General features: G+C 31.6%; 1 protein-coding gene across 1 annotated transcript; it reads right to left on the reverse strand.

The window, feature by feature from the left end:
• Window positions 1-600: 600 nt before the first annotated feature.
• On the reverse strand, window positions 601-3,231 carry LOC133689327 (adenine phosphoribosyltransferase 5-like). Its single transcript, XM_062109147.1, has 7 exons — window positions 2,862-3,231; window positions 2,668-2,778; window positions 2,197-2,289; window positions 1,695-1,844; window positions 1,515-1,573; window positions 1,289-1,366; window positions 601-945 (listed from the first exon to the last, which is right to left on the reverse strand). The coding sequence occupies exons 1-6, from the start codon at window positions 2,950-2,952 to the stop codon at window positions 1,295-1,297; spliced, it is 576 nt and encodes a 191-aa protein (XP_061965131.1). The 5' UTR covers window positions 2,953-3,231; the 3' UTR covers window positions 601-945; window positions 1,289-1,294.
• Between the last annotated feature and the right edge of the window lie 11,891 nt (window positions 3,232-15,122).

Genomic DNA, 15,122 nt, shown 5'->3' on the forward strand with positions numbered 1-15,122 from the left:
TGTTTTTTATTCTCAATGCCTCTCTCTCTCTCTCTTTTTTTTTAATCCTGAGATGATCAAACAAACATTACCTGGTAGTCATAAACTCCCTAAACCATCACTTTAGCAGGGTACAATAGCAAGAACCGAACCAAGTCAGGACTGGTGACCAAATCTGTAGAGGAGCAGAAACGGGAATTGCATTTTGAGTCACCATGAACAATCTCACGTCTTCAGTCGATTCTAAGATGCTTGATGACCAAAACGGGCATCACATGGCTCTACGAACACAAAAGATGATTCACTCCATCTTTTATCAAGTGGGCGCAAAGGTCTATAAATGGGAGAAAATAGAAGCAAAGAATCTCGACTTTCCATCTAAAGTGAACCCCACACTCCTGTTTCTGATCCATCCTTGTTCTGGCAGGGAACCTCAAAGCATTAACAAGTCAAAATCATATGATAGAAAAGGATGGCCTGGCCTATTTTCTTTCATCTCTTTTGGCTGCCAAGAAAATTTAGAAGTAGAATGGTTCAATTATAGAAAAAGGTATGATAGCTTTTAGAAGCTCAACCTTTTCTGCTGCATCACATGGGAGCACCAAACTAAAGAGCTTGAGATGTCAAATCTAGACCATGTCAAAGTTTCACATATAGATTGCCAGACATCAAATTTCCCATGAGACATAAAGGGGGCTGTAAAGAAAAGCCAGGACAATGAATCATTTAATCATTATTAACTACATCTAAAACAGTCTCTGCTTCTTTTTTTCAAAACTGTCATAGCAGCCTAAATATGATTCAAGATCCCACAATGAAAAAAGAATGATACAGGATGAGCACTGTGAGGGAGGTATGCCCAGCAGCATGAAACTTGGCAGAGAAACATATCAACACATCATCACCTATGGTTCAGGTGTCATCTTTTTCGGCGAAGTCGGCCTGCGCATAGTCATCCTCACAGACCTGCAAATGATTGAAATTAGATTATTATCAAGTTCAAATGCAGAACATTTTGGCAGTGATTAAGAAGACAAAGCTAACAGTGGCCTAAATATTAGATGTTGTTCATTCCATTCCATCCTTGATCTGAAGAAGGTAAGAACTGACAACTTCGGCGGCCAACATCTTTCTCAAAAGAATGAGAAAATATCCATATTCAGTACCCAATATGGCAGTGACCAGAATTTAAGACTAGAGTGTAATTTATTGATTAAAGCTTTTCCTGTCAATACACTCATAAAAAAAAGAATGCAATCTCTGTTCTTAATTTTGTTTATGATTCATGGTAAGGCAAGAGGTATAGTACCTGTCCTTAACAACAATTATCGATTTGGCGTGGCTCCACGAGGATATAAAGTGGCTTGCCATTGAGCCTGCACTGTCCCTGAAAGGCATGTCATGGTATGAAACACATTATCCAGAGATTACTCTACTGAATTTTCTGGGAAAGAATCCGACCAAAACGTTTTTCATTTATCATGGAAGTCTTATTAGGGAAAAAAAAACACAATAGAAAGTACTTCGGCCATTACCTTGATGTCCGGCACCCCAATCACACAAGCACACTCAATTACTTCAGCCCCCACTCGTTCTGCGAAAACATGAACATCAGCACATGAAATACATTATGCAAAGAGTTAACAAGGTCTAAGTAAACATAATTATAGAGGTGGAAATGGTTCTGATAGGATCGAGATGGACGAGGCCAGTACCCAAGAGGCTTATTGCTGCTGACAAGGTCCCTCCTGTAGCAACCAAATCATCAATTACAATTGCACGTTCGCCAGGCTGAACAGCACCAACATGTATTTCTAGACAATCAGTTCCGTATTCCAGCTCATATGCTTCAGAAATCACTTCACCTGCAGACTCAGCATTGTGAAACTCTCAATTATAACAAGATTCCTCGTGTAAACTTCTGAGACAATACATCAATTTACAAACCAATAGATATCAGAGATGTTGATATTAAGGAAATTAGACATGAAATACAGAACTTTACAAAGTGATTTTATATGCAGGAAAAAAAAATAAAAAACTAAATGCTTTGCCTCTGGCATACATGCGCCAATTTTTCTTCCACGAAATTTGCTTCAGAGCGTAATAGCATTGAAGCTGATGGACCAAAACAAGCTACCCCTTTCCTTAATATCAACATATAGACTAAATTACAGCAGAAGCACCATTAGAGCTCCAGATTAAGCACAGTAGTACCTGGCAACTTTCTGGGTTTTCTTAAAGGAACAAACTTTGCGCCAATAGCTAAGGCAATTGCTGGGCCAAACATGAACCCTCTAGCTTCAACTCCTACATGAAAAACAACAGTCATATGGAAACATCATTATCAAGCAGCTTTTTTCCCTGCAGGGCTAGTCAACAAAATTTCTCAGCTAACCATGAAATTTCCAGTTGTACTAGAACTCTTACATGATAAAGACCCTTCAAAAATCCCACCAAAAACTTTTTCTAATAAATCTAGAAACAGCCTTTTATTTATGCAATTTTAGACCAAAGTCAACACCCCAGTGAAGGAGAAAAATTAAATAAAGCCAAAATCCATACATGAAACACGAGAAAATCACCAATTCCCATAATCACATCGTCCTTTGTCCCAGTAATTAACCATTTTCAGAAGACAAGCCATCCCACAAAAAGAAGAAGAAAAAGGGTTGGCTGATAAGTTACCAGCAACAACAGAAATGCTCATGTCTCTATAGCGATCGACAAAGATATCCACTGTGTCCTTGAAAGCTTTATGATCCAGCAACAAAGTTGTTATATCTTGAAACATTATCCCTGTCAAACAACAACAACAAAAGTTAAACGACCAAGCAGAAAAAAGAAAAAAAGAAAACAGAAAACGAGGGAAGAATTCAAACCTTGTTTAGGAAAGTGAGGCACCACCCTGATAGCTTCAGAGATGCCTTGTAATCTTGGGTCACTTTTGAGTCCATTCTCAGCTGCAAACATTGCTTCTTTGCTCTCTCTCTCTCTCTCTCTCTCTCTCTCTCTCTGATTAATTTTCCTCTACTGAAATGGGGCGTTAAAGCTTGTGAAAGGGTGGTTAATATAAGCAACAAAACTCTATAGTTATGGCTTCTCTACCCTGTTTGTCTCTGTATCTGTGAAATGGGATTTTGGTAACCAAAGTAGAATTCTTTACAAACTCTTTTTGCCCTCCTAAACTCTGCTAAAGACCAAATCTTTCTCTCATCAATGCAATCTAATGGAGCAAAAGATGATCAGTGTGTACTAAATTTAAATACAAACTATTTTGTCTATTTCAGCCTGTAAATTCGCGATTGAAATGAATTTTAGAATATTAAATTGAATTTTAAATGAAGTTGAATTTATAAAAAACTTTTAAGAGTAAATCATATATTTTTGTTTTTTACAAGGTATGCTATTAATTTTTGGTTTTTAAAATAAGAATAAAATAATCAAGATTATTAATTCAATTTGTTTTCCCAAATATTCTAAAACAGGATAATTGAATTTAATTATCTATTAAGAATAAAATATCTTTTTTCCCTCCCAGTAACCATTGGCTTTACAATATCTTTTTTTTTCCTAGTAAGATGCTATTATTTTACACGAAACTTTTCTGCTTCTTTTTCTGAAGTAATATTAAAATATTTAAGATTGCTAATTCAATTTATTATCATAAGTATTTCAAGATAATATTATGTAATTTAATATTTTATCAGAAATACAAAGACTATAATACATAATTAATTGAATTTAAAGTTATTTATGAATTGGATTGATTGATAAAGACAAAGTGTTTATGAAGGCCAGTCCATGCACTCTTCTTGTGGTAGGCAAACAAGCGTGTTTGAAGCACGTGCAAAACACTCTTTGTCACCCTCATTTTGAGCCCACATTTCCAGTTGCTTACTCGACTCTTCCATCGTGTTTTTTTTTTCTTTTTTCTTTTTTTTTTCCTGCTGTTGTGTTGTTGATCAGACCACACAGCGGGGTGATAATAATTTTTAATTCTTTTTTCTTGCCAAGCACATAAAAACTATATACTAAAATTTGCATGATCCTTCAATGATACTACTAGGTTTACTCCTTGCGTTTCTTTGGAACATACCAATTGGCGTTTCTTTTCGGGACACATTTTTTAAGGGGAGAAAAGGCTATATTGATGCTTTTTTTTTATGAGTGTATTTTTATAATTTTAATGTTTGTTGTTATGAATAAAAAAAATTACTTTGATATATTTTTAATTAAAAAATATTATTAATACCATGTTATCAGACATATATTTTATAGCTCGAATAAGGTGTTAATATAATGAAATTTAATTGATCTATTTTGATTGTTATTAATCTTGTTGTCTTGATTAAATTCAATCTAAAACCAACAAGCTAACCTTTAATAAAATTAAAATAAATAAATAAAATAGTATTATTTTAATAAAATGGATTGCGCCCAGTAAATATATTGAAAATTAATTTAATAATCCAATAAACATGATAATATATTTTTTTTAATTGAATCCGACAACTATTCTTTTAAGTCTCAATTTCATTTAATGGTAAACCCATAAATAAAAGTATATAACAAAAAATGTTCCTCTCTCGGGTGTAAACGAAATCTTAAAAAATCTATTTGGATTTTAAAAAATCTATTTCGATTTATTGGTTGTAATTTGCTTTGCATGAGGGTTTGTTTCCATGTCTCCACCTGGGCAAAATCTTCATCAATGATAACGCAAATATTTTTTATTTTAAAATATATTAAAATAAAAAAAAATATTTTTTAAAATTTACTTTTAACATTAATATATCAAAATGATTAAAAAATACTAAAAAAAATAATTTGAAGCTAAAAAATTTAAATTTCTACAAAAAAAAGAGTTAAAATTCAATCCCAAACACCTTCTTAATCTATAAAATATTTTTTTCTTGATGATTACACCAATTCAATATTTCCAATATTTATCTAATTATATTTAGTTTTGTGATAATTGTTGTTTTTTAAATTATTATTTTTTAAAATAATATTAAATGATTTTAATATATTGATATTAAATATTTTTTAAAAAAAACACAACATTTTTAATTGAAAAACAAACCATTCTAAAAGAAAACCTAGATTTATCCAAATCTATAAAGGAAGATTCTATGTTGCAGGGACCATTGTATTTATTAAAAGCAGCAATCCTTGCTGTGAACCAATTACCCCTTTCTTGAAAAAATCACTAATTAGTAATCACCTTCCATCCATTTCATGCTAAACTCCATTTATGCTAATCATTAATCCAGAGATCTCAAGATGTTTTGAACACAATCAAACATTTATTTTACAAGACTCGGTTGTTCCGGTCGAGTTTTACCGACTCAATTAACCTAATTAAATCAAACTAGATCGGTACAAAAAAAAATACTATTTAAAAAATAAAAACAGTAAACTTAAATTAACCTGATAATATAGAAATTAATCCGATAATTAAGTAATCCAAAGTTATCCAATCACTATCTCAGGTTACACAAACAGTATTTATTCAGCAGCAAGACTTTTCTCTACTTTTTTCAATACAGTAAAATCCTTTTCCCAATATCGAGGTTAAGACCCATTTTCGTCATTTACCAGAAGTTGACGGCTACTAAATTTTCCAGACAATCAAGTGGGCAGGAGGAGATTTGGGAGATTTTTAGATGGTTGAGGTCCCACCTCGAGTCCCTTTAATTATTATTTTTCCCTCTTCAATGATGATTGGGGTTAGCTACCTTGATGATCAAATTGAATCTAGCCCCTACACGTGGAGCTACGAATTAAATTTACAACTCAAATAAAGTTATTAAACCCGGAACAAGTTTCAGGTCAAACAAGTCAACATAATGAATTAAATCAATTCAAAACAAGTTGTTTTGATATTTTATTTTAAAATACTCGAATAAAAAATTAAATAAGATTTCAGTTAATTTTTTACTAGATCGTAACTAATTCCACTGTATTATCCATGTCAGCCTCCAATTTAGCATGATATAACACCCTACCCAAATCATGTCTTACTAGATTAGGTGAATTACTAAATTAACCCACCAAACTAAATTAGATTTAACATTATTATTATTATTATTATAAAGGTTTGATACATCAAAGAGAGTGGATGATGATGTGGCATGTACATATATATTTATAGATCAGTGATGATGATCTATAAAATTGTCTTTTCCTATTACAAACCATATAATGTTACTTTATTGTCATGGGCCCCAGAGGCAGATACGAATGAGGTCATCGCGCAGCGCAAGCCCAAGCCTCGACTCTGTGTGTGTGAAAACCACACCCAAAGCCTTCGTACTTTCCTCTGGTTTTTTTACCTCCTCGGTGCTGAATGTCTGTGAGCATTCCGTGAAATCAATCCTCCTCCCATCGGATAAAATCCGGGCCAGGTTAATTCTTGGATATATATATATATATATATATATATATATTACTGTAAATTTCATGAATATTTATGAAGAAAAATAAGAAAATATATGAAGTAGAAAACAAGTACTCTCGTCAAATTTAGAGTACACACCTGTCATCTACAGAGCACTCCATGGAATGGTAAATAACCTGTTTCTGAAAAAGGTTGATGCTGATTGAAATAGATGATGCACTTGCTATGGTTCGAGACAAGACCCGAGAGGGTGCAATAATATTTTTCCTTTTTGTAGCTACGAAAAAAATATCATGCTCGCAGTACAAAACTAGTATGGTCTTGTCATTCGGAAGATACGAAATTGAAGGTTACAACTCAGTGAGAACTTCATTAAAAAAAGAAGAAGAAGATATTCATCAGGTTTGTTTTGGAGAGAGTTGCCATTGAACTCATAGATAAAATAAAATAAATAATTATAACTAGTAGAATATAACATGGCTTGATCAGAAGATATTCAATTTATTCATGTTAAACCATTCAAATTCTATGCCCATTATAAGATAAAATTAGTAATAATGAAATTCACCTCACTAGCATAACAAATTATTTTCGCTAGGTTTTGCATTATGTTATTTGACTATTTCTTGATTTTTAGTTGGGTGTCCGGGCCAGATTGCGCGCATCTCGACTAATCTCACGGATCCTGAAGTTAACGACCATGTAAGCTTCCAGTGGCTATCATATTAGTAACCATAAGGTTCGAACTTGAGACTACAGGAAGAGTAAATTTCTTGATCCCAAACTTTTATCAGTGAATTAGTCTCATGTATTGATGCCTGATATACACCGTGTTCTCGAGCCACGCCAAGAATTAGTCTCCTGACCTGGAAGGGGCTACAGAAAACCATATTCATAAAAAAAAAAAAACCTATAAGAATAATTTTTTAAGTATTATATCAACAAGCTTCTCACTTTAAAGTCAAATAAAATAAAAATCAAGTAAGAATATCTCATGTACTTATACCACATCGACCCGTAGAGTTTCTTATACTTATTTTAGAGAGAGATTGATTGCATCAATGATTGCCCTGATTATATCACTGAAAACCTAATTAATTAGTAGACATCAAGAATACAATATAATAATGCAATGAGATATATATTGCTTATAGATATCGAATGAATTAATTAACATATTAATTATATTTAGTATTAATACAGTAAAAGAGCCCATGTTCATTAGGATGAACATTGGTCCCAACAACGTAGAATCAATCGTTTTTTTTTTTCAAAATTTAGAATCGAATAAAATTGAATAATCAAACCAAACAAATTGGTTCCATTTATATTTTTTGAGAATTGAACGGGCCGGCCTTTAAATTACTTTTTATATAAATTTTGATTTAATGAATCTTTATTTTACAACGAGCCTTTAGTTTACAATAAGTTTTTTTTATTTAACTTGCTTAGATTCAATCTTTACTATTCTAGTTCTTGAAACTAAAACCGAACAAGAACAAAAAAAAATTAAACATCTTCAAGTACCAAATTTATTAAAAAAATAAAAATCATCCAAATCAGTTAATTTTAAATTAATTTTTATGAATATTCCAAATAATTTGTGAAATGTATCTATCTCTAAGATCCATGTTATACATAAGGGTGTTAGAGATTATAATATATATATACAATGTTTTTTAAATAATTTTTAAATTTAAAATATATTAAAATAATTTTTTTATTTTCACCCCAGCATACTAAAACAAAAAAAAAACAGTTAAAAAAATTAATTTAAAGATTTTCCAAGCTAAAAATAAATATAAAAAACAAAAAGGCTATGTATATATATCAAAGAACGCGTGGTGGCATAGACATGGACGATGGGCCTACAAAATAAAATCCACGGCACCAAGTTACTGCTCATGCGCACGCGAATTGTACTGAGAAAAAACACTCTAACATGATGATCATTCACAGCCCTTTACCTCTCACTATCTCTTAGATTCACAATATCCTCTTGTTTCTTCTTTTTTCGTGTCTGGACGCCCTATATCAGCGGTCTAGATCATCAAGAACAGCCGAACTCCAGATCTCGACCCTTCAATCTTGATGCCTCCTTTTGCCTTTTTGTTAATTATTCAGGTAAAGTCAAAGACATGGGCAAGAGAGAGAGTCATCACTCTATCATCCCCCCTGCCAGGTGTCAGAAGATGGATAGTCTTACGCGTGATAAATGATAAGAACAGAAAATTCCATGTAGTAACCTAGTGATTGCTGTAATCTTATTTTAAAGATTTTAGACAAATGTACAAACAATTCAATTGAGAGATTAGTGTGTTCTAGTGAAGATCTTGGCTATCCTATATAGACACACACACAAAGAACAGTGTGATGCATGTGAGCATTGGGATGGGTTTAGTGAATTTAGTTATTCAATGCTATGATAAAAAAAAATAAAGATAAGGATTTTAGGGTTCCTAGGAGGAAGGAAGTCTGGGATTCAAATTATGTTAAGGATTGGTGTGAATTTAGAGATTCATAGAGAATTATCTTTCATTCTAAAGAGTATGTTTGGGAGAATGATTAATATTTTTTTTCAAAGCCTTTTTTAATTGGAAATGCATCAAAATAATATTTTTTTATTTTTTAAAATTTATTTTTAACACCATTATATTAAAACAATAAAAAAATAATTTGAAGCAAAATAATTCAAATCTTCATGAAAAATAGATTGAACCGCAGCCCCAAACAGGCACAAAATGTAAGATATTTTGCACCTTTTCAAAAAAAAAAAAAAGAAAGAAATTTCACTTGCATTAGAAAGTCGTGGGAGGAATCAAATGTGAGAATAGTAATTCTATTTCTTATATTACTTATAAAACCCTTTATGACTTCACAAGTTAAATTAGTAATTGATTGATATAAAATATAACTGATATTAGATTCTATTTCAAATAAGATTTTTTTTATCAAATAAATATCATCTTTTTAAAATAAAATTTGATATGGTCCGAACAAGTTAAATTAGTAATGGATGGAATTGAAATATAACCTATATATATATATCAGGTTTGATTATGAACCATGTTTGTTTTTAACCAAACCAACTTTCTCTTATTAATTTTTTTTATTGGCTGGTAAAAAAAAATGGATTGATATGTGGATTGACCCAACCAACATACAATCTAGTAAAAAAACAACAACAAGGATTTGTTTAAAAAACAACATTGCATTATATATCTCATTGCATTATTATAATATATTCTTGATGTCTACTAATTAATTACGGTTTTTGTTGATATAATCCATTTATAAAAAAACAATAATTAATCGGGGTGTTCATTGATGTTGATGTGACCGATCTCTAAAAAAAATAAGAAACTATACAAGTTGCGATTTGATGAGGTATATTATGTCAAATAATCATCTCGACCTAAAAGTTTAAATTATTAGGTGAGATTTCAATAAATGATTTATATTATTATCTAACATATTTCCTCTCAAGTAAAAGTCCTTCAAGCTTGAAACTTGCACATGTTCATATTATTTTACGCTTAATTTTTATCAAATATAATAGGAGATGTGAGTTTCGAACTCATGGTCACTTGATCAACAAGTTTCTGGTACCATGTCAAAGAATCTTCTCAATCAAGGTTGTCAAAAATGCATTTTTGACATGACACGAAAAATATAAAATAAACTCGGATCGTAAAAATAGATCGTAAAATCATAAGGAAATTTGAAATTTTTACAGAAAAAATTCTCAATAAATTGTTTTCTAATACAAGCTGAAATCATTCCTAATATCTTTGTATTTCACACATCAGGGAGAAATGTGTGCAAAAAATGAGAGATATTTTTTAAAAAATTTTCGAGTCCATTAATCGATCTCTCAAACAAACCATTGTAGCAAATTTCTCTTCACTGGAAAAGAGAATTGTCTTGCTTTCTCGATAGTCACTGAGAGATCAGAAGAAAGAAAAGATATAGCTTTTACTCTTCACCACTATTAACTTTTTTTCTCACATTTTCTCCATCAAAACACAATCTTCTCTCTTCAATCTTACCAAAAGCCCACCATAGAATCACAAAGATTGTCGATAACTCATTGCTCCATAAACCAGAATAACAACAAAACTCTCAGAATATGCAAGTATTGTAAAACCTAGTTCGACCCTTCCCTTAACCACCCTCGAGCTTGTCGCTTCCACACTGCTCATTTTAGAGGTACCTTTTTGTTCAATTTCTTTTATTCTTTGATAAGGTTTTTCCATTGTGAGGTGTTTTGATTTTGATTAGATTATTACTTCAAGATAGAATTTTGATTGTCAATTCATTATAAAGAATTTCAACATCAGAGAGTAATTTTTGCCTAACACTTTCTAAACAAGTTTAAAATAGAAGCCTACATATTCTTCTTATTTATTTTTCCAAACCAAAGAACTACTTTAATCTCTTTCCCGTGCATAAAGCCATCAAGAAAAAACTTATAATTCTCAATCATAAGCCTACAGGCTACATCCATCACTCCCATAGCTTACAAATATATATATAATCTGTGTAGTGTTTATATGCAAGAATATATACAAAAATTACAGCACAACATAACCACATGACCTATCAACAAAAAAAACTTCAAAGTTACAGATCACTCACCGGTAGGTTGCAATTTGCAAATATAATTCTTTGCCACCCAGATTAATTGATTTGCTTCTAGGAGTACAAGTAAGTGGAGATTTAGATTTTGAAGAATAGTTAAAAAAAGAAAAGAGAAAGGGTTGAACTCTGAATGTGAAAGAGAGGCAGATTGCAGAGATGGTTCGTTACTTTGTTTTGAATTTGGAGATTTGAAACGCTGGAACTGGAGGCACTTTGAGAAAGGAGGCAAGCAGTCGGCACTTTGAGAAAGAGAACGTTTTTGACCTTTTGGTGCAACCATGCTGTTACTGCATAGTATATAATATATTCCTTATAAACTCGGCAAACCGGATTTAAAATCGTGATTTTACACGATTTCAATTGGTTTCACGATTTTGATACGATTTTGTCATTTTCTGAGTTTTTAAGCCGATTTAATACGATAACATATATTAACTCGTAAAATCTTATAATTTTACGAGTTAAATCGTGATTTTAACAACCATGTTCTCAATCAAAAATCTTAAATTGTTAAATGAGATTTCAAGATATGGTTTATATTATTTTATAATATGCAAAACCTAATGAAAACAATTTGTTTTGTTAGTGAAGTGAATTTCATTATTACTAATTTTATTTTATAATGGGCATAGAATTTGAATGGTTTAGCATGAATAAATCGAATATTTTCTCATCAAACCATGTTATTTTCTAATAGTAATAATTATTTATTTTATTACTTATGAGTTCACTGGCAACTTTCCATTAAAGAAACCTTATGAATATCTTCTTCTTTTTTAAATGAAATTCTCAGTAATTTAATATAATAATTAGTCGACATCAAGATTATAATATAATAATGCAATGAGATATATATTGCCTATAACCATGGCTTAAAAACAACAAGGATTTTTTTTTGAAAAAAACTTTTTTAATAACAATGATTACTTTGGGTTCAAAATAAAAATAAATAAAAGACAAGTAGATGATTTCAAATCCTCGAAAACATACACATCATGTATGCAATACTTTATGCATTTGAAAACACTCCATCACACCTTAATTAAAATTGAAACTCAAAATATCTATTTAGATGGGATCAAATGAAACCTGATTGTATGAGAAACTAAGTCATTAGTTTGGATCTATTCCAGCAGAAATTGAAGGCAAATAACCAATATATAAATAAATAAATAAGCTGGGAAGATCAAAGAAAATCTAAGATGTTCCTAATTTGTTGATATTGTAGGAGCAATTCACACATGGAAGATCCAAGATTTTCCAGCCATGAAGCTCGATCAAGATAATGTTGCCATTTCAAACGTATTGGAGCCGCAAGTGAAGAGCCACTGAATGTTTTTTCTTCTTATTTATCAAAAGACAACTCTACAATCATGAGCATTACGAAAATTATACAAGATACAGGAGACCATATCTCCATCTCTTCTTTTTCTAATGGAAGGTTTTTGGACAGAGGCGGGGGAGATAAAACCCTAAATCTTTCTACAATTGGGACCCGAGTAGAAAAGGAGCGATGGTATTTTTTTTTCTTTTCTTTTCTTTTTTATTGGCGCCCATGGACCTCGTACTGTTGTGTTATCATTGATAGCATCTGTACATGGTCACATCTTGCTCAAACCTAACCTCAACTACAACTTTATCCTTCACTTTACAGCTTATGATCACCAGACAGGTACTTTGGATGTTATTTTCACTAATTATTTCTCTTTATCCACTGCTCATATTATATTAGATTTGTTAATGATGAAGTCGTCGGGGGGAGAGATAATTAGTTTATTAGGTCTCCGTTTGTTTGTTTAAGCGATAAGAGTGAGAGACTGTTGCTTTTTTTAACCCCCTTTTTTTTTCCTTCTTTTTTCCTTATGACAAGACAGAGATCAGTACATTGGTTAAGAAGGCATAGGTTATCAGTATAAAACGAATTTCTGTTGTATGAAATGGGCGGCATCGGCCTTGGATCATCCATCAATCCTGTGACTAATTTTTTTCAATGGGGACATTCGATTGTACCTCCCTTTGATTTGATAGAGAAGACTGTCAGGCTTCAAAACTAGGGGTAACCTAAGACTCAAATGCAGCGCTATCAAGGCTGAAGATCAGTGTTGTCAAACAATATCCAGTAGGGTAACTCGGGATCCAAACCTAATCTAAGCTAGGTTCTACAATAGTAAAGTGGAATTTAAATCTGATAAAATCAAATGACCTAGCGACTTGTAAGCGACCTCGGAGATTCGGTTTAAAATATTGAAGTAAAGTTATTTTGACCCAAGTTAATTTATTTAATTTACAATTCATGTCTTGGATTAGATGGATCAAAATGAAATGAATTTAATAATTTTGATAATCTAGTAATTAATAAAACCGATAAAGAAAAAACAGAAATTAATACATGGGAAATCCACTATCCACTGTCTATTTACAAGTTGGTGTGAGATTTCAATATGATTTTTACTCGCACATACAGTATTTTCTATTTTAGACTACTTTTTTCGCATCATGATTAAGTTCATATCAGAGTTATCATCGCATCAAAACTGAAGACGAACTATTCATATTGCGATACAGAAATTCCACTTCTCATAATTTGATACATGATTAAGGCAGCCTCTCTATCAAGACTTGGAACATCGAAGAGGATTTAGATATGACTACTAAATATTGGTGGATTTTCTTGCATGCGTGTTGATTAGCAGATGCAATTATGGACTTTGAGGCTGAGAGAAAAAGTCTCAGTTTAGATTTCAACGAAGGTGGAATATTCATGACACCTTGGCCCATTTATTGCTTATTTTCCTGAATGTGTTGGCCATCCATGCGGTCTAAATCTAGTGCATTTATGCTTATCTCATTTATTTAATCTATCTATTATTTTAAAACTTGATTGGACTGGCAAGTTAATCTATCATCCATGAGTTTGGAGATCTACAACTAGCTGAGTTTTAATAAAAATAAAAAGATAATTAACATGATATAATCCAATAAAAAATTTAAGTTGACTTACAAAATAACTCAGTCAAAACCCATTAATTTTTTTTTCAAAATGATGTGATTTTTATTTTTTTTATAAAATAAATAAAATTGAATTTACTGAGACAATTCAGGTCAATTCATTGACTCGTGATCTAAGATTTGCCTGTATCAACTTCTAACTAGATTAAGTTTAAAAATTATGAATTTATTGGCTATTGTTATGCGGTGCTGCTGGGATAGCAATTTGATCATGTCAAAATAGAATGTATGTTGTTAAATTTGAGATAAATAGACTTAGGATAGAAAGAGGAATGGAAGTCAATAGCATTTAAACCTTAAGACAAAATTCAAATGGAGAGAAAAGAAAAGGCATTAATTATAAGTTTTTGATATTAGCTTATTTTCTTAAGATTTTAGAAAAATTGTGAAATAGTCTAGTACCTTTTCATCTTGCTTAGAGAAATAAATAAATATTTTTAATATTTATTAAATTTCATTCATTTCTCCTTCTCCCAATTCATTTCTCCCCTCCTATCACAAAATTGTCCCAAACGTTAAATAATTGATTTTATTTCTATATATTGTATTGTAATTTTTATGATCACACAGAAATAAAAGGCTCGACTCAGTCTCAAACCCAACAAGGATTAAATCCAATCCAAACACAAACCAATCTCAAGCAAAAATAGAAGAAAGTCGGGCATATCGCTACCCCCTTTTGTCATCTGTTCTTGCACACTGAAAAAATAAATAAATAAAAATATTACATACAAGAGATGAGATGAGTGGAGTCCATGCAAGAGAGATTGACCTCTAATACAAACCACCATCATATGAAATTATTTCTTGGATGATTTATTCTAAGCTAAAAGTGGACATTATCGACGATCAAGTCGAGCCCTTCAATCACTAAGGAATTTGAAGGCCCTTACGCTTAAACCAAAGCAGGATAATGACAAGGGAGGTTTATCATGGGTGGCACCCTTCCTTCCACGCAACGCAAGCTAAATCAATCGCCTAAAGTACCTACAAGAAAAGGGCATCGAGGGCAGGCCATCATGAAACCGTGACTCTACTTGTCTTCGGTGCAAGTTTTATCACAAAAAAAAGGTGTAAAAATCTCCTCAAC

This window comes from Populus nigra, chromosome 3 (assembly GCF_951802175.1).
Source record: "Populus nigra chromosome 3, ddPopNigr1.1, whole genome shotgun sequence".
Taxonomy (NCBI): domain Eukaryota; kingdom Viridiplantae; phylum Streptophyta; class Magnoliopsida; order Malpighiales; family Salicaceae; genus Populus; species Populus nigra.

Excerpts from the sequence above, each read along its gene's own strand:
- LOC133689327 (XM_062109147.1), bottom strand. The coding sequence starts at position 2,952 with ATGTTTGCAGCTGAGAATGGACTCAAAAGTGACCCAAGATTACAAGGC. Across the intron at positions 2,290-2,667 it reads GAGCATTTCTGTTGTTGCTG|GAGTTGAAGCTAGAGGGTTC; the intron begins GTAACTTATCAG and ends TTTTTCATGTAG. Across the intron at positions 1,367-1,514 it reads TTGGGGTGCCGGACATCAAG|GGACAGTGCAGGCTCAATGG; the intron begins GTAATGGCCGAA and ends CATGCCTTTCAG.